Source organism: Neomonachus schauinslandi, chromosome X (assembly GCF_002201575.2).
Source record: "Neomonachus schauinslandi chromosome X, ASM220157v2, whole genome shotgun sequence".
NCBI classification, from domain to species: Eukaryota; Metazoa; Chordata; class Mammalia; order Carnivora; family Phocidae; genus Neomonachus; species Neomonachus schauinslandi.
Genome location: NC_058419.1, coordinates 115,306,169 through 115,325,933, shown reverse-complemented (window position 1 = coordinate 115,325,933; position 19,765 = coordinate 115,306,169). Strand labels below are relative to the sequence as shown.

General features: G+C 37.7%; 1 protein-coding gene across 2 annotated transcripts in view; it reads left to right on the top strand.

Moving 5' to 3' along the window:
* MOSPD2 (motile sperm domain containing 2) overlaps positions 1-19,536 on the top strand; it is a 57,374-nt gene extending 37,838 nt beyond the window's left edge. The window contains exons 9-15 of one of the 2 annotated variants that reach the window (XM_044911521.1): positions 2,865-3,041; positions 3,672-3,784; positions 6,518-6,614; positions 7,423-7,519; positions 8,090-8,219; positions 16,349-16,451; positions 18,630-19,536. In XM_044911521.1, coding sequence (XP_044767456.1) covers positions 2,865-3,041; positions 3,672-3,784; positions 6,518-6,614; positions 7,423-7,519; positions 8,090-8,219; positions 16,349-16,451; positions 18,630-18,671 — 759 coding nt within the window. In that variant the 3' untranslated portion in view covers positions 18,672-19,536. Of the gene's footprint in view, positions 1-2,864; positions 3,042-3,671; positions 3,785-6,517; positions 6,615-7,422; positions 7,520-8,089; positions 8,220-16,348; positions 16,452-17,026 lie in introns of both variants that reach the window. The other variant, XM_044911520.1, reaches the window with a different exon arrangement.
* The last annotated feature ends 229 nt before the right edge of the window (positions 19,537-19,765 follow it).

The window sequence follows — 19,765 nt, the reverse complement described above, 5'->3', positions numbered from 1 at the left end:
CATAGATACTCCAAAATAACACCATTAACAGACATTTTTTATATAAGTTTTCAAGGTGTTAAATTTTCATTTTGAGAATTTTTAGAATCACATGATTCTAAACTGAAAAGTATTCAGTATTCAGTACAAATATTCAGAAACAGTATTCAGTAAAAAGTCTTTCTACTGCTATCCTAGTCACTCTCTTCCTCTCCCCAGTTCCATTTCTTATATTTATTTCCACGAATCTGTATTGCCTATGTAAGCAGTACAGTATATTTGTAATACATATAAGCAAATATGTAATTCTTTCTCCCTCCCATCTCTTTTAAACAAGTAGTGTGTTTTTACACCATTATGCGTCCTTTTTTCTTTACAACGTGTCTTAGAGATCATTCCAAATCAATATGACAAACTGTTTTACTCTTGTTTATGGTGACATAGTATTCCTGTATCTAGAGATGAACCATAAATTATTTAATTAGTAGCCATGAGTTATTGAATTTTTTTCATGTGCCTTAGTTTGCTTCCATTTGTTTACTGTTGAACAGTCTTTTTAATTTAAAAGATAATCAAGTTTTTTTGAAATGGTTATACTACTTACAAATAAGAGACCAGGAATAAGTAGGTACGTGTTAAATTTTTAATACTACATAACAGTGAAACATACTGTGATAATGATTTTTCCTCTAAACTATGAAAACCTATGGATTTGGTATGCTTTGGGTTAACTTGATTGATAATATTTCAGTTGTTTGATTTTTATAATCTATTTCATATACTGTCTACCTGGCAAAATTGTATTCAACCAGAATCAAGTGACTAGCAAGATAAAAAGTTTTGGTATGTCCTTTTGTTTTCTTTAATAAGAAAAAACTTGAACCAATATTTTTATTTTTTTTAATTTTATTTCATTATGTTATGTTAGTCACCATACAGTATTTTTAATTTGAAATTTGCAACTTTCCTATTTTAAGGCTTTATATTTTACATTTTAACAAGAACACAGTACGGTTCATTTCAGGTTCTGCCTTTAGTTAAACGAGCTATTTGATTTCTTTTTAATAATTTGCCCATAGAATTGTTATATCTTAAAATTTTTTTTTTTTTTTAAAGATTTTATTTATTTATTCATGAGAGGCAGAGGGAGAAGCAGGCTCCCAAGGAGCAGAGAGCCCGATGCGGGACTCGATCCCAGGACCCTGGGATCATGACCTGAGCCGAAGGCAGACGCTTAACCATCTGAGCCACCCAGGCGCCCGTTATATCTTAAAATTAATGGTATCTAGCAAAAATTGTTTTTAGGGGTAGAAAAGAGTGTCTCCCTTCTCTGTCATTAATGATGTATTTTTTTCAGGACTGTACTCAGAATTGTAGTAGGACTACTATTCTTTAACATAATTTTCCCCAAAAGTAATACATAGACCTTTCTTTTTTAAAGCAAACAGTACCAGAAGACTGAAAAGTACAACAGCTTAGTGAAAAGTATGTCTCCCTCCCCACATTACTGCCCACTGCCGCTCTCCACAGGCAGTCAGTCACTGTTTCCAAGTTTTCTCTCCTAGAGATATTCTGTCCATTTTATTTTTTCATGTATGTTGTACTAGTTTTTCCACATCATTTCTTGTTAGGTTATGCCATATTGATTCTTAGAGGTCTACCTGATTTTTTAAACCATTTCAGAATATTCCATTGTATAGATGTAACATAATGTATTTAATCAGTTCTCTTTTGAAGGACTAGTAGTTGTTTCCTAATCTTGCCATTATTAATAGTGCTGCAGTGAATATCCTTGTAAATAACTCTTGGTACATGGGTACAGCAGTGTAAGTAGAAGATGAACTCCTAGAGGTAAAATCATCAGGTCAATGGGTATTTGTAGTTTAAATTTTGTTACCTGTTGCCAGTTTCCCTCTAAAGAGATTGTGCTCATTTCCCAATTATGTGTGGCATGCTTGAACCACATCTCTCATTTTTGTAATCATTGCCAGTCTTGGGTGAAAAATATTGTGGTTTTGCATTTCTGTTATTGTAAGTGATGATGAGCATTTTTTATTATTTAAAAGGTAGTCTTCTTTTTGTATGAACTCTGTATCATTCCTTTATCTTTTGTTCTGTTATTACTCTTTTCTTGTTGATTTGTATATATTAACAAAAGCTATCTTGTTTCTGATACATGTGGTACATAATTTTCCCAGTTGTGGCTTTAAAGAAAAAAAAAACTTGGTTTTTTAGGGGGTTTTCTTGGCGGGGGCGTGTGGTTGGTTGGTTGATTGTTGGGTTTTGTTTTTTTGCAATTCAGAGATGTTTCATTTTAGCGTGCTCCATTTTTATCAATATTTTTATGCCTGCTAGGTTTTGTGCTATGATTAGAAAGGTCTTTGATACTTAGGTTTTGTGTTTTCTGTTTTTTAATCCTGTGTGTTGTTCTGGAGCTTTTTTTTTTTTTTTTTAAGCTTACATGGGTTTTAAAAAAATACACACTTTTGGAGTGCCTGGCTGATTCCATCGGAAGAGTGTGCTAACTCTTGATCTCGAGGTCGTGGGCTTGAGCCCCACATTGAGGGTAGAGATTACTAAAAAAATAAATAAACTTTTAAAAAAAATACATACTTCAAAGTTTTTATCCATCTGAAATTCTTTTTGGTGCAAAGAATGAGCTAAAGATCCAACTCGGTGCTTTCACAGATGGCTAGCCAGTTGTCCACACCACTTTCTGCTCTTTCCCTTTGTGTTTTGAAATGCTTCCTTTTTTAAAAATTTCACTAATTAAGTCTGGTTTTTTTCCTTTTTTTTTTGGCCAGGAGAGTGGATTTTAATTTTACTTAGAGAATTATTTCTCTACCCACCTCTTAGCAGGCTGTTATAAAATTCCTTTCTTTTAGGATCCTTTCAAGTATAGCTATCCACCACTAGTAGATGATGACTTCCAGACACCATTGTGTGAAAATGGGCCTATTGCCAGTGAGGATGAAGCTTCAAGTAAAGAAGATATAGAAAGTGATGGCAAAGAAACCCTGGAAACAGTTTCTAGTGAAGAACAAACAACTCTTCTAAAAAAGGTAATTTTAACAACAAAATGGCGTCAAAACCTGTGGCCTGTCCACCATTCTGCAACTAGCTATGTATGTGATTGTAGTTCACTTAACTTGCCGCCCTTCCCCATCTTTGTCTGTAAATAAGAGGAAGGATGGTACTAGCTAACCAGTAGTATCACTGTGGTGTTTAAAAAGGCTGATTTCATGCATTTGTATAAAAATTGGCAAAATGCATTTTGAAGGAATTGTTTTATTGAAAATATTTTTGATTTACCTGAGAGAAAAGTAGTTAGTTTACAACCTTCTACTTCCTCTATTTCAGTTTTGAAAGAGCACTCAGTTATCTTTTTATGAGTCATCAGGGGCTTGATAGAGGGATAAATATGTTATAACTTAGAACAAATTTAAAGACTCTAAGGGAAAGACCATGTTATATTTTCTGTAGCGACTTATTGAAGTATGCTCTCAAATATATGTTCATGGTCATGTTAATATATGTTAAATACATAATTTAGGTGTGCTAAACTTAGGTTAAAGATTGTAATTTGGATTGAATCACTATGTTTACTTTTTGACCTGATGAACTGCCCAGCTATCAGCATGAAACTAAATTTCTTTATCTTTTCTTTCTTCATATTTTTTTTTTGTCTTTAGATTAACCTAACCGAACATACTTCCAAAGCAGAAGAAACTGAAAAGGTTGATTCCAAAATGAAAGCTTTCAAAAAACCACTGAGTGTGTTTAAAGGGCCCTTATTACACATCAGGTAATCATAGTTGATTTTTTAGCTATGCTTTTATAACCTGTCTTGATTATCTTGAAGGAATTGCAAAATTAAGAAAACTCCTGTATTATTTTTCAAACTGTGGAAATATAAAATTAAAGGTTATCCAAAGACTCACCTTGGTTTCCAGTCATAGTAGATATTTTAGCTACCTTTTTGTTATTTATTCCATTAAATGTGTTTAAAGGGCCCTCATTTCATATCAGTAAATAAAAGTGAATATTCATATATTCACAGTTAATCTGAATGACATACATTTTTTCTCATTTTACTGGTACTGTTTGGCTTGCATAAGTTCAAGGATGGCAGAAATGACATTGAACCAAGCATTTATCAGTTTGACTTTCTAAAAGCTAAAGCTGAACTGGAAAAATAGGGTGGTTGTTTTTTTTACCAAAGCCAGAATTCAGTACATCTCTATTTTTGTTTCTGGGTTACTCAATCTTAAGATTTAGGGTTGTTTGTAATTATCATTATGTAAAGATCTCTTTCTCACTAATGATGCTTTTCGTTGGTAAATCTATATGGCCTTATGTTAATGTTGCTGTACCGACTTTACTTAGTGATGACCTAATGTATCATTTCCCCTCCCATACTTTAAATCTTTCTGTGTAACTGTTTTAGGTATGACTCTTACGAACAATACAGCCAGACTTTTTAAAAATCTGATATTTGAATTGATAAGACTAGTTTGTTTGCATATTTTTGATTACTGTTATATCTGGATTTATCTACCATCTGTGTGTGTTTATGGGGGGACAGAGGTGGGGGACAACACATGCATATTCTGTTCGTCGTGGTTTTTCTTTGCCATTTCCCCCCCTGTGGAGTTTGTTTTCCATTTTTCCCTTCACTGGTTTAGAAGTTACACACTGTGTTTTCATTGGAAGCCTGTCAAAACCATAGGTCTTGACTTAGAAATGTCGGGAGTTGGCTGGAAGAGCTGCCTGGGGAGAAAGCCGGAGGAGAACAAGGCAGCATCTAGGGCTGCAGTTTGGGCTCTTCGGCTCCCTGCCTCTGCCCCTGGGTAGGTCACAGCACTGCTCCTGCCCAGGCATGGGGACCCACCAGCGTCTGTCTCCCCACAATGTCTCACGGGTTTTGTGCTGGTTACTGTGAGCGGTTCTGAGATTCATGACCCTTCTCTTCTCTGTGGTCGATTTCAGATTGGGTTCTAAAAGGAAGCCAGCAACCATGCTAATTTGTCTTGTCCAGAGTTGGGCAAAGCCCTCCTCGGAAAGCACGTCCTTAAAAAATGTGTGTCCTCCAGGGCGCCTGGGTGGCTCAGTTGGTTAAGCGACTGCTTTCGGCTCAGGTCATGATCCTGGAGTCCCTGGATCGAGTCCCGCATCGGGCTCCCTGCTCGGCAGGGAGTGCTCATGTGCTCTCTCTCTCTCATTCTCTCTGTCTCAAATAAATAAATAAAATCTTTAAAAAAAAAAAAAAAAGTGTGTCCTCCAAATGATTGTCTCTGATATGTAGGCATTCCTGATATAAAATGAATCTACTTACATATATAGCTCAAAGTGAAGGACAGCCTGAATAATTCACCTTTTTTTTTTTTAAAGATTTTATTTATTTATTTGACAGAGAGAGAGAGACAGCGAGAGAGGGAACACAAGCAGGGGGAGTGGAGGAGGGAGAAGCAGGCTCCCTGCGGAGCAGGGAGCCCCGACGCAGGGCTCGATCCCAGGACCCTGGGATCATGACCTGAGCCGAAGGCAGACGCTTAACGACTGAGCCACCCAGGCGCCCCTCACCTTTTTATCTAAAATAAAAACACTGTTCTGCCCATTGTTTGGAGGCACCTGATACAATTTGACTAATGTAATTAAACTACACAAACTTTGCTTCAGTCTTTTAGTTTTGATTTTAGGTCATGAGTACTACAGAGGCCAGCAATAGTAAAATTTGCACTTTGAGGTTCACTGATTTTACTGTTTAACCAATATTTCCCACCCCAAATTTTATTTTTGTTTTTTGTATTCCATATTACTCAGAAAAAGCCTTTATTATTAAGGAATTACCTAAGGAATTATTCTGTGACTTAAGTACATCTCTAATGATCTTTCATTTTAAGTTATGCTTTTCTCTGTTGGTGTATAGAATTATGTCCCATTCTAATCTCTTTGTAATTAAAGTTGAAGCAGCAGTTTCTTCTTTGTCTTGATTATCTATAACCTTCCAAAGAGTTTAAATGCACCTTAAGATGGTGCTGATTATAGGCTAATTCAGAATCTTCCTAACTCTCTCTCCTGTCCTTTTCCTATTTTTTTTTTAAAGATTTTATTTATTTATTTGAGAGAGAATGAGATAGCGAGAGAGAGAGCATGAGAGGGGGGAGGGTCAGAGGGAGAAGCAGACTCCCTGCTGAGCAAGGAGCCCGATGCGGGACTCGATCCTGGGACTCCAGGATCATGACCTGAGCCGAAGGCAGTCGCTTAACCAACTGAGCCACCCAGGCGCCCTGTCCTTTTCCTATTTTGCTTTTGATTCTTGGGGAAAACCATAGGACTTTTAAATAGCATGCAATGAATTAGTAAGATTAAAACACAAACTATATTAGGTAGTTGCCTTATAAGCTTTTCTTTTTTGATGAAATCTCTTTATACAAATGAGCAGAAAATATTAAACAAATACTTTTCTTCCAGCTAATGATTAGATTGTCATTTATTCCGAATAATACAAATGCCTTATATTTTTGTCACCACCTAGCCCAGCAGAAGAACTGTATTTTGGAAGTACAGAATCTGGAGAGAAGAAAACTTTAATAGTGTTGACAAATGTAACAAAAAACATCGTAGCATTTAAGGTAAATATCAGAAAGATATAATAAATTCTATGTGGAAATCTGATAGGGGAAGTGATTTCAGACATATTTTAATTGAAAGATTGAGAATTTTTAACTTGCACGGTGTTTTTATTTGATATTTTTAGGCATGTAATACTGCCTTCTAGTTTTAACCACGTGGCATAGCTTATCTACAATTTTCCCCAGGATCTGTATCTCAATCTTTAATGAGCCATAATAGGCTAACGTCCAAATTAATCCCAGGCTTCAATGTTTGTGGTAAATAAAAACCCAAGGAAAATCACTCTTCATTATATAAATAATTCATAATGACAGTGAAAATAAAACTATAAAATCAAAAGTGCATTTCCCCCCGAGTGTGATATAGTTTGGAATGTAGTTTATACTGGATACTGACCTAATGACTGAGTTTACCACTACCCCATATTGTAAGTATTAAGATGTTCTGGATGTTCTTTGAATATAGTGTGTTTTAATTTGTGAACGCTATTATAACGTGTCCTAATACACAGGTTTTTTTTTAATTTGTATTATTAAATTTAGGAAATTACCAGACAGGATATTTCAGATTTTTTTTCTTAAGGCTAAGTGACAATTGGACTTATGAGTGAATATTTTTTAAAATAGATTAAGATACCGTTTTCCTGTTGATGGGGAAAAATACATTCTATGCCTAACCACCATGGTTGTTTTGTAGACTTTATTATTAACTGTTAATTTTTTAAAACTCATTTTTAAGCCATTTACCCCAAAAGAAACATTTTTCTTATGTTATTAGTTATTATATGACCACTGTATTTATAAACAGGTGAGAACAACTGCTCCAGAAAAATACAGAGTCAAGCCAAGCAACAGCAGTTGTGACCCTGGTGCATCAGTTGATATAGTTGTGTCTCCCCACGGGGGTGAGTTGTGGCCTGATGGCCTCAGAGGGTGTGCTGGGGTACCTGGGGCCGGGTGAGGAGTCCATAGAGCCAGACTAGAATCTAGAAACTAGCTCAGTGTCAACAAGTCACCTCACTGCACTGTAGGCATCTCTTTTCTCATGTGTAAAATGAGATGGGTCAATGTTTCTCATTACAATGTGTTTTTTTTTTAAGATTTTATTTATCTGAGAGAGAGAGCAAGCATAAGCAAGGGGAGTGGCAGGCAGAGAGAGGGAGAAGCAGGCTCCCCGCTGAGCAGAGAGCCCAGCGTGGGGCATGAGCCCAGGAACATGACCTGAGCCTAAGGCAGACGCTTAACTGACTGAGCCACCCAGGCGCCCCTAAAATGGTTTTTTAGCACATAAAATTGTTTAAACGGATGCCAGTTGAAATGGGATTTTTTAAAAAATCCTTTTTAGAAAATTTTTTCTTTAAGGTACTTCCGTATTATTCTTTTTCCATTGTTTTCTACAGTAATGCCTTAAACCACGTGTCCAGCCCTTTGTAAAGGTTCTTGTTTATATAGTAAGTTACCCTTTTGGAATGCAGGTTTAACAGTCTCTGCCCAAGACCGTTTCCTGATAATGGCTGCAGAAATGGAACAGTCATCTGGCACGGGCCCAGCAGAATTGACTCAGTTCTGGAAAGAAGTTCCCAGAAACAAAGTGATGGAGCATAGGTATGCTTTTTTACTCAAGGACTCTCAAATGTGATGGTAAGAAGCAGAAGGAGAGAAGTGCCTGCATGGACTAGGCAGGGGTCTCTTCCTTCTTGCATTTGGCAGACATTTAGGCTTCTAGTGTGACCTCAAGCTCTCCAGGGCCCTGGGGTGCCCAGGTGAAGGCGATCTGCAGTTTCTCAAGGAGGTTGCTAATAGCAGACTTGTTTACAGGTCAGTGCAAGAATCTGGAGGTGTCAAAATTACAAACGTAGATCTCTCTGTACCAGCAGTTCCCTTTGTAGGAACACTCACCCTGTGTACTAGAATGTGTGTCTTTCAACATTGTTTGTGCTAATGAAAAAATGGGAAAGAAAGAACCTAAATGATCCTCAGTATAGCAATAGTCAAATGCACTTGAGTATGTGCGGGAGTATTCTGCAACTATTTGAAACAGTGTGGTAAATCTTTATGTTCTGATATGGAAAAATACCTATGATATATTAGGAGGAAAATCCTTTGCCTACATTGGCATATACAAGCATGTATGTGCATGTAAAGATCTATAGAAAAGGAGAAAAGAGGAGAAACCTGTGTAATGATTTTATTTTGGAGTGTGCCAGTTCTGTCTCCCAGGGGACACTTGTCAGTGTTGGAGAACGCTGTCCATTATCACAACTGGGCTTTGGGGTACTGTGGCATCCAGTACTTTGAGACCAGGGATGCTGCTAAACATCCCACAATGCAAAGAACAGAGCCCCCCCCCCGCCTCAAGACAGAATGATCTGGCTCAAAATGTCAGTAGTGCCTAGATTGAGGATTCTCCATGGTGGGTAGTTAAGGAGGGCCACTCTGATGACAAAAATGTAGGACCTGAAGGAAAAGAGAGTAAGCCACTTAGATAACTGGAAAAAGTGCTTTCTAGGTGGAAGGAACCACAACTGAAAAAGTGTGCTTGGCCTGTGTAAGGAACAGCAAGGAGGGAAATGTAGCTTGAACTCAGTTCAGGAGGGTGGGGGAGACAATGTGGAAGATGAGGTCAAAGAGGTAGTAGGAAGGCAGATGATTACCATAGTGAGGACTTCTGATTTTGAGAAGAAAAACTATTAGTCTGGTGCTAAGCAGAGCCAGGAAGTGATTTGGCCTTTTTTAATTAATTTTTTTTTTAAGGCTTATTCTGGGGGCTATGTGGAAAACAAACTCTAGGCAGACACAGGTGAAAGTGATACTGAGTTAACACAAATAGCGTGTGCTGCAAGCCTGCACCATTCTAAGTGCTTTACTCTGATTTATTCACTTCGTCATTAAAATGACCCTAGGAGGTAGGTAATTCTTTGTCCCCCTTGATAAATGAGAAGCTGGGAAACCTCTTAACTGCCATGGCTGGGTTAAATCTTCAAAAGGAATTGAAAGAATACAGATGTGGCTGGAACACAGAGGTGAAAGGATCCAGGGTAAGAAGAAAGCTGGAGGGGCGGACAGGGCCCAGAGGAGGAGCTTGGTCACCCTGGTGAGACCCATGGGAGAGCGTCAACCTGACCTGAGTCACCTTTGACAAGATCACTGCAGGCTTGTTCACAGAAGGGAGGAGGACAGGAGTGGGCCTGGGAAGATAAGCTTTATTTCAGTTGTCCCAGCCTAGAGGAGGATTTAGTGGCCGGAGGACAACCGTCCATCAGGGACTCAGGAGGGAAACCAGTAGGTGAGCTCTGTCATCCAAGTCTAGGAAAGTGTGTTTGACAAAAGAGGAAGGGACCAGTGCTACTAAGTGCTGCCATGCCAATCAGGAAGGATGAAGTGTGAGCGGTGGCTATTGGTGACATCACAGAGGCCATCACTGACCTCATAGAGAGCATTTTCAGTGGGCAGGAACCAGGTTCTAAAGAAATGAAGGTAATAGCACTGTTCTACAGGTTTGGTTTGTTGGAGGAAGGAAGAATGTGGTGTTGACAAAGGGCTTGTTTGGTGTGGGTTTTTCAGTGGGAGAAGCCGACTCTAGAAGGTAAATCATTGATTGATAGGTCCTGTCCCTTCAGCTTTCTCAGGAATTGCACTAAAGCCAAGGTATGGGTCAGCTTTAGTCAGGAAGAAGGAAGGAACGCAGATACACATTAAGGCTCATGGTGGGCTTGACTTGTTTTTAGATGGAGTAGTTACATATTTAAATTTCCATATTGTAACAGGGTCTACTTTCTCCTCATCAAGAGCTTACTTTTGTCAAAGGCATGGCTATGAAAACAAACTGAAAGATTAAGTAACACTGGTATAAAAGATGGAGATTAATCTGAAGTTCTTATCAAACAGTCCCTCAAAAGCAGGTTATTTTTTTCTTTTTAAATCAGTTCCTTATGGTTTGGTTTTCTGTAAGTCAAGAGAGGCTCACTTACCTCACAGAAAGAGGGAGACTTGGTGGTTTGATACTGAAGTCCCAGGTAAAGCAACGACCCCTATCTAGAAAGGGTGGTTTCCTTCAAGTAGTAAGATGGGGTGAATTCTACTGAACACCATATAAAAAAAACTTTTCCTAGGTTCTTGAGCGGTATGTGTGATTGCTTGTGTTATTATACATTGCCTCTACCCACCTTAAATACCATCTCCAGCGAAAGACAAAAGAAAAGTGGGGAGCGGGGAGCCAGTTAATGAGAGGTTATCAGGAAAAGCACAGTCAACAAGGGTAAGGTTATTTTACAGATTTAGATTAATTCCTCTCCTTGAAGCCCCTGAGCCTGCCAAGGTAAGGGACCTTCCTTACTCACCTGGTGAGGCTGTCCAGAATTCTGTAAGCAAGGTTACAGGTCCATTTTTTCCAAGGGGCTTTATTGGTTCCATAAAGTCAATCTTAGTTCCTTAAAGTTGTCTGGTCATACCTGATTTTATGCATATTATTTTCAAATACGACATTCCAGTCAAAGCCTTGGTAATATAACCATGCTTCCAGTTGTGTCCTATTAATTACAAGGAGAACAGATTATTATGCGGAAAAAAAAAAACTATTACCATGAAAGAATACTAAGAGTTTCTGAATTCTGGAGGAATCAGGTAGGGAGAAAAATTGTTTCAGTCCTGATCACAAAGGTAGTTTACCAATTTACTGCCAATCATAGATAGCTTATGAGAAAAGAGTAAAAGATTACCTTAAATCTGGGAAAACCAAACATTAAAGAACCAGCAATAAAAAGTATAGTCATCAGTTCATTCAATCCCATGTTATTAATTCTTGGTCTGCTTGAATCCTGTTTTTTTAGTTCTGGAAGTTCTTACCCAGTTCAGTCTTATGATCTGAAAGTTATTAGAAACCTGTTTTTGGGAGTACTTGTCAGAGTCCTTTCCATGAATCTCTGAAGATGAAGCCCATTTGCAAAAGGATCAGAGTAAAACAATAGCTTCTTTAAGTGACAAAAAGACTTAAAAATGGCCATGGTTACAAATCTGATGAGCGTTTATGGTAATACAGCTTCTGACAAGGAAATTTGGTTATTTCTGTGACATATACAGCATTGTAAGATAATAACTAGAATTACAAACCATAACATTATACCACGACATTCTAGGAATTTTATACAATTTCTGGAACACTTTATATTTGTATAGGTATGTTATTAATATAAATCTAAAGAAGGTTTAGTATTACTTATTTGACAATGCTTCCCATGTAATTTAACATAGCAAATAAGCCTAATTAGTTTTACATCTTTTTTTAAGATTTTATTTATTTATTTGACAGAGACAGCTAGAGAGGGAACACAGGCAGGGGGAGTAGGAAAGGGAGAAGCAGGCCTCCTGCCGAGCAGGGAGCCCGATGCGGGGCTCGATCCCAGGGCCCTCTGAAAAATTTCAGAGATGTTCAAGATCAAAAAGACTTCATTTAGAATTTGAGTTGGGGTCTGTCAAAAACGTCAGAAGGTTTTAGACACTTTAGACTAAATGGGATCATAAGTCATCATGAAATAATAATTATCCATTTAACCATAGTGACAATAAAATATCAAAGGCACATACAGTTACATAGTTGTGAGTAAAACTTAGGAAAATAGTCTTCGAAAGATTAAAAGAGCTAAACAATCAAAGAGCTGTTGATAAAGATAACATGGAGCACAGGAAATTATTTTGATAAAACGCACCATCTTTGCTTTCTAGGCAGATTACTTAAAAGCTAAAGAAAAGCCTTTTGCAGTCTCTTCTCAGTAGCTGACTGATAGTCCAAGAAAAGGTTGTCCTTTTAGCAGATGAAATTTTTAGTTTTACATAAGTACACTGTTGATGTTGAAGCTTATTTGTATATAGCCCTTATAACTAATACATTCAATTTTAGCCAGCTTGACTACACAAAGTGAAATTTTCTCTTTCCAACGGTCTATATCCATTTAGTTTGTCCTTTATTATCTTCCCTATTCTGAAATAACCAGCTTTATTATAAGAGAAAATTACTTTCATTCCCCTTAACAAAAATACATGTCCATACTTCATACATTTTCTCAGCCAAAACACATCCTATTTTCCTTGCACATGGAGTTAGTTGCTTCTGTTATTTCTAGCAATTACATATATGAATTAGAATTCTTAACCCTTAGAAACCATGATTTCTAGTGAAAACTAAGTGGTAAGCAACTGTGTTAACACCAGCATTCTGTAGATTGGCAAATTTATGAGTACATCATTTCTAGAAGCATATGCTTTCTCATAGTACAGTTTTTCAGTGTGGCACAAGATAGATATGTTTACTAACAGACTAAATATTTTTAGTCCCTCTGTAGTAAGAAGCCAAAAGTAGATATTTAAACCGATGTTTAGTAATTAATGTTTCAGTATTTTATCTTACAGTGAATTTCCCGTCTAACTTAGCAAAACTAAAGTTTCAAGTTGTCAGAGATTTGAAAACCTGTTTTTAAGTAGACTTCACCTAAAAACTCTTATCCAACTTACTTCTAAATCACTTGCTTCCAACAATTATGCTTGACTACTCATGACAGCTTCATGAAACATCAGAGTCAACCATCATCCCAAGCTATTTTTCGTGCTGACAAATTATGTACCCAAGATAACATGAACCTATCTGAATAGTAAACTCCAGAAGAAAAAAAAGTTGCATGTCTGCATTGTATCTAATATTGACAACTTTAAACCAGCAAATTTAGCTTTTATTTTACCTAGAATTAATATATATCACATGAACTTGAAAGACACGGGTTAGTTTCTGTATTTCTAAGAGGTTTAGGAATACTTAACTTGGTAAGTACTTATTTTTCTTTAAACCAATCAAAGAGAGCTTTTACAAATTAATTTTCACAATACCATCCTGAGGTGGAAAAGTATTACACATCTGTAACATATATATAGAGACACACATAAACGTAGAGACACACATAAACATACAGACAGAGAGACCTTTTAGCTATAGCTCTAAAATTTTAGCCATGGATCAGGTACAGTAACACAAAACTCACTAGTTTATATAAAAGAACATTTACGTTCAAATTGTGTTTCTGACAGTTGGAATCAATTTGCCTGCTCAGATGGCTAAAAGCTTTTTACTGTTTTTTTTTTTTTTCATTTGCCAAAATCCCAAATAACCCCTTTTTCCTTCTGATGAGAATCACTTCCCTAAAGTTTGTATTTCAAAGAGGTAGCTGTCAGGTCCTAGAGAAGATCGGGCAGAAAATCTGTACCTCAAAGGCACAGAGAAAGTATCAAGGAGTTTTGGGATATATTTGCCTATTATCTGATGTCTAAAGTAATTTCTATTTCTGTGTTCTTTTTCTTAAGCACAGGACCCAAAAAAAAAAAAAAAAGCACAGGACAGTTCTGTTTTCCAACATCCTGATCTTTTACAGTACCTACATGTATTTTGAGATGACTAGGGGAGGTTTTAGGATTGGTAAGGTTAGGTGGACTTCGAATTGCTTCCAGTATTGCATTTCTGGTTTTGTAAAGATTTGCAAGTCAAAGACAGTTGCTTTTAATTACTCAAATAATCAAGGGACTGATACCACCCATGCAACTACATTTTCTTCAATTTGCTCTATATCTGGGAGAAATTTCCAACTAAGATGGAAAGGAAGTGATTTCTATGTTTTGGAGCTTCAGGGTTTAATGCACTATGCCTTTAAAAAGTTTATATAAAGTATTCCACAAAGGCCTTAAAGGGGAAAAAAAAACCCTGTACTATTGCTTCTAGCAGCCCCCAAACATCAGCCTTCAGCTGACCCATTTCCTGAACATTTGTGGGAGGGCCTGGGAGAAATTCTGGTCATGTTTCTAGTGAGGAGAGTTTTCTATGGGGGAGCCAGGTGGCTTGTCTGATAACTACAGTATAATCGTGGGTGGGAAGAACAACCCTTAGCCAGTCACAGTCCCTGTGAGTGGTGAATGAGTGGCCACTAATCTTTTACCTCTTCTCTATATTTGGCACGTATCTTCTGAACGTGGAGGTAAGAAGAACTTCATAATTTCATCTTGCTTAGGAAGTCTCTCAGGCTGGTGGCCATTCTCCTTCATATTCTCCTTTCAGTTTGGTCTTTCCAGAGGTACGAGTAAGACAATTGCTTAGGATGAGAGCTCTCTCAAAGTTTTTTAAACATAGAAGCTTTTCCAATTCAAAAGATCCATCATCTGGCATTGAAAAGTAGGATCTTATATTAATCTCAATAGCGACTCGACTCAAGCCAATAGGCCTTCTTTTGGTTTAACCATGGACATAAAGAGGCATCCCCAGAGACGTGCAAAAAAATGCAGTCCTCACAGGATCCCGAGAGTTAGCATAAGAAAGCAAAGACTTCCATTGCCCCAAGTGGTAAGAATGGTGTAGTGAAGGTGCTATCTCTCCTTTCCCACAAGAATGTGAGAGGCCTCCAGTCTAAGACCCTCTAATCTGTGACATCAGGAAAGGGTTTACTGGATTGGACTTTTCCAGCACTAATGACCACAAAAGCTGAGAGGACAAAGGCCCCTCATGGATTGGGGCCCCTAATGACAAACTGCCCTGAGAGCTGGCACAGCTGGACAGAGGATGCTGCCTGTCACTTTGTGCCTCAGATCCCCAGCCTATTCCACTAGCTGCCAGACACCTGTGGACACATGCATCCTCCAGCTGACAGGGACCAAAAAGAATATTCTTGCTGGTCACAACACCAAGCTCTCGAGACCTAGAACAAGATGAAACGAAGACCTCATTTGACCTATTTTCTTCTGCTAATCTAAATTTGGAAAGGAAGGGACAAGGTCAAATTTTGACCTTTCTCTCTCGACCTGGCACCAGAGTGAGATCCAGGAAAGCGGGCTTTGGTAAGAATTCTTACCTTTGCCGGCTTTTGCCGGTTTTCCACACTCCCATCTGTAGGCTCCCAGGCGAGTACGGTGTCTCAGCAGGCCCCAGCGTAGGTTGCCAAAATGTAGGAGAGGAAAAATTATTTATCATCTACCATGCTAGGTTCTTGGCTGAGACCCCCACCCCCTGAAATAAAAGACTAATTAATAGGAGAAAAGCAAAAGTTTAATACCATGTATACCTCCTGTATATATGGGAGATACCCAGGAAAACAGTTAAACTCCCCAAAGTGGCCCAAGACACCACCTTAAATACCATCTCCAGCTCAAGACAAGATGTTGGGGGGTAAGGGAGTCCATTATGGGGGGCTGTCAGGAAAATCACAGTGAACAAGGGTAAAGTGGTTCAGCAGATGTCGATTGGTCCCTTTTCCATTAAATGTTAATTTAAAAAAAAATCTGCCCTTTAACAACTCACTTGTACTAAAAATAAAAAATTAAAAAAAGAGTTCTTAGAGATTTCTGTCATCCCCTCGTCCTGGCAGGGAGAGGAAGACACCCTTATAGATGGACCTTTCCTTCCCTTATTGATGTCCGTGTCCCTGACAAAAGGTTTTCAAAGCTTTTCTTAGGTCTGCTGTTTCTTAAAAAATAACCAGCTCCAGATAATCCTTATGCCAGAGAGGCGCATTTGGGGGTGGCCAGTTGTGCTCCCCTTCCAAGATAGATCCACAGTGAGCTGCCACCGTACACGTGTATCTGGGGAGGAGGAGGACTTTCATCCCGGTTACATGAACTTCTGTGTTTGACTTTTCTCACATTATACTTTTATAAAAAAAATTTCATTAAAAATTTTAAGAAGTTATGTTTCCTTTGGACTTTCATAGGTTAAGATGCCATATTGTTGAGAGCAGTAAACCAACCACTCTGACATTAAAAGACAGTGCTTTTAACATGTCTGATAAAACCAGTGAAGATCTTTATCTGCAAGTAAGTGTTCTTTCTCCCTAACTAAAACAGAGGTGTTAATGCTAACTAATATTAGAAATCCACTTTTTCCCCACTGATGTAAGGAAGACCTTTGGCATAGACATGACAGAAATGCTCTTTTCTTTGTGAAGGGAAGCCAAATCTGAAATCGTAAGCGGTGAGTTACTTTTGGAGATCTATTAACTTTTGAAAAGCTCTGGCCATTTTAATTTGGACAAGTTGTATGGTGCCTGGGGGAGTACCAAAGAATCTGATCTCATGAGAGGAGTACCATTTCAACTTGAAAAAGATGGAGGGGCTCTCTTTCTGAGTAGCTGGTTTAGGTACCTCCAGGAAGGTACTTGCTTTGCTCCTTCTCCACTAGAAAATTAGACCTTTCCAAAACAGAAGTAAGAGGGTGCACGGCTATTCACCAAACAAATGTAATCCCTCATGGCATTGCCAGCTCCTAGCTGCTCAGAGTGGATAGACCCCATCCTGTAAATGGTTGGGTTTCTAATATTCCTATTTGTCGTTTACATGATTCATGTACTGTTTTACTGATATAAATCTTTCATCCTTTTTTCCCTCTTTAGCTCAATCGTTTACTAGAAAGCAATAGGAAGCTTGAAGACCAAGTTCAGCATTGTATCTGGTTCCAGCAGCTACTGCTTTCCTTAACAATGCTCTTGCTTGCTTTTGTCATCTCTTTCTTCTATTTGTTGTACAGTTAAAGAAGTGGCACTCGGTAGGAAACAAGGCTCTTTCGTTCATTAGTTGGAAAAAGACCCAGAACTTCATGCTACTAAAAGTGCCGCACATCTGTGCTTCCTGAAAGGAAATTTGCCACACTTAGAGGGGAACATGTCTTGAAAATAAAGTCTGTTAGAATAAGGAAACACTGGAGAAATTGATTATAAGAGACTATAGCTGTAGTTAGCCAAGTCAAGGCATAGCCGTGTGTAAATTAATACTTTAGATATAATTTATTTTTTCCTTTCGATTTGAAGACTTCTGAAGTTTAAGTTGTATTATATATATACATTAGCTGAACTGAAAAGTGTAAGTAACAAGCTTTGTTGCAGCCAAAAATGTCATCTGCTTTTTTAATGACAAAATCATTATAGCTGAGCCAACTTACTAGCTTTTCTATACTATGTATATAGAACATGTATATTGAAAAAACCATACTTATACAGAGTAATTTCTTTAAACATGACTTTGTAATTTTGAGAATTACTTCCAGATGCTAGTCAATATTCTTTGAGTATGTAAAACTATTTAATGCCAAACCACCTTTAGCCTTTGTTTCTTATCTGTCTTCCTTAAAGTCTGCCTTTTATTAATCTTGGACTTTTTAATGAATACTCACATTTAGGTAGAACTGGGGGAACTAAGTTTGGTTGGGTTTTCCTTGAATTCTGTCAGTGGCACGGAGAAGAAAAATCCTTTCGGTCCCACTTTCCAGTCTTTTTTATGCGGTGTCACATTGCTCACAGTGGCTGGACACTGACCCATATGCTTCAGTATTAGAAAGGCCTACTCCAATGTTGTACCATCTTCACCCTCTTTTCTAAACGAGTTAAAATTTCTTTGAAAAGTTAGTTTTTGAGAGGCATAGTCGTAGAATTCATTTACATTTCAGGTCCTTGTTAAAATCAGCCACCAGAAGGAAACTTGACAAAAAGACTAGAGGATCTAGAAGCATGAAAAAAAAAAAAAATCAAAACTCAAGTGTCCATTTCTGAGTGAAAAGTAGAACTCATGATCCACTTGTACCACCTTCAGACTGGGGCTGATGGACTTGCTGGATCCTCTGTCCTTGTCACAGTAATCCCAAGGGTGGTTCCTGAGTGCCTAAGGTGATACGACTCGCAGGGGCAGAGGTGGATGAAAAGAGTTTGTTTTCTCATTTATACAGCCAGTTTCAGTCCGTGTTGGGTCACGTGTAAATCTACTTGATATGAAAGAAAAAGAGTCTGCCTGTTAAATAAATGTTGAGTTTTGATTGAGCCATGCTTGGAGAATGTTTTCTTCTGAAGTGTGGTGTTGGCGGCTTTCATCTGGAGAAGCTGATGATTCCAACACTGAGTTGTGAAGAATGATATAATAGAGTCCCTTCAAAATTGGCCTAGAAATAAAACCTTAAAAGGACACTGGTCTGGTAACTTTGTCTTAATTTGGGTTTTTCTGTTGCAGTTTGCCAACTCCAGACGTGAAAGTGACTTCAGTACACCCTAAGTACTGGCCGTAGTATCTCCCTGTGTGTGTGTCACATCCCCGGCTTGACTATCCTCTAACCCCAAAGTATTTGTGTATGTTTTTTGTTCCTCAGCAGAGAAATGAGGAAATCATTGGTCAGAATTGGAAGCGTGCTGTCCTAACTAACAGTGTCCCTTTAATGTTTCTGATGAAAATGACATTGACTCGCTGAGTTGTTCTTCCCTAATGTCTGGCCAGTTCATTGAATAACCTATCTTGTTAATGTTTGTGTGTCTATTCAATGTGACTATGCAAGATTACTGAAAATTAACTATAAAATCAAAGGCATCTGAACTTTTGTTCTCGTCTTAACTAATCACCTATTTACATTTGATTTTCTTCTGTCTTCTTTTGATTTTATTTCATCATACTTTGTATGATTATTACTCTGAGGACTCTGATAATAATTTTATTTTTTAGCTTGTCATTAGCTGTTCATGACCAGATTACCAGGGATCAACATTGAGATTTAGATTGTTTTCACCTGAGAATGGAAATTAATAGACTTTTCCATGAAAATAAACTATCATTAGCTTGATCTGAAACTAGCCTAAAAATGCAATTGCGGTTAAACCTAGCCTCAAATTTCATAGTAATACCATAACTGTTTTTATATCTTGCCACTAATTTTGACTGGATTTAATAGCACTTTATTGTACAATTGCAAAAAAATATATATATTCCTAGAATTGTTGCCAGTGTAATTTCTCTAATATTCTGGTGCTTTTCATATATTTTCAGTATTTTTATTACTATATTGGTATTTTCTTTGTATAATTGATCAAAAGAACATGTTTTCTATTTTAATATGTTTTAGAAAAATTACATTTATGAAATAAATATCATCAGGAAAAACCTCTGGTCTCTAATTGATAAAGCATCTTAAAATCAATGCTCAGGCATACTCTGACCTTTCAAAGATCCCATTAATTTCTTTTGGACCTGCTTTGCATTTTTATAAGGACAGTGCTGTAAGCTTCCAGAGTTACAATTGTGTTATCAGGTGAACCTGTCCTTTGTGTGTCCCGTTTCTCCTCAACCCGGGTCAGGGTCTGGTTACTCTTCAGTGGAGC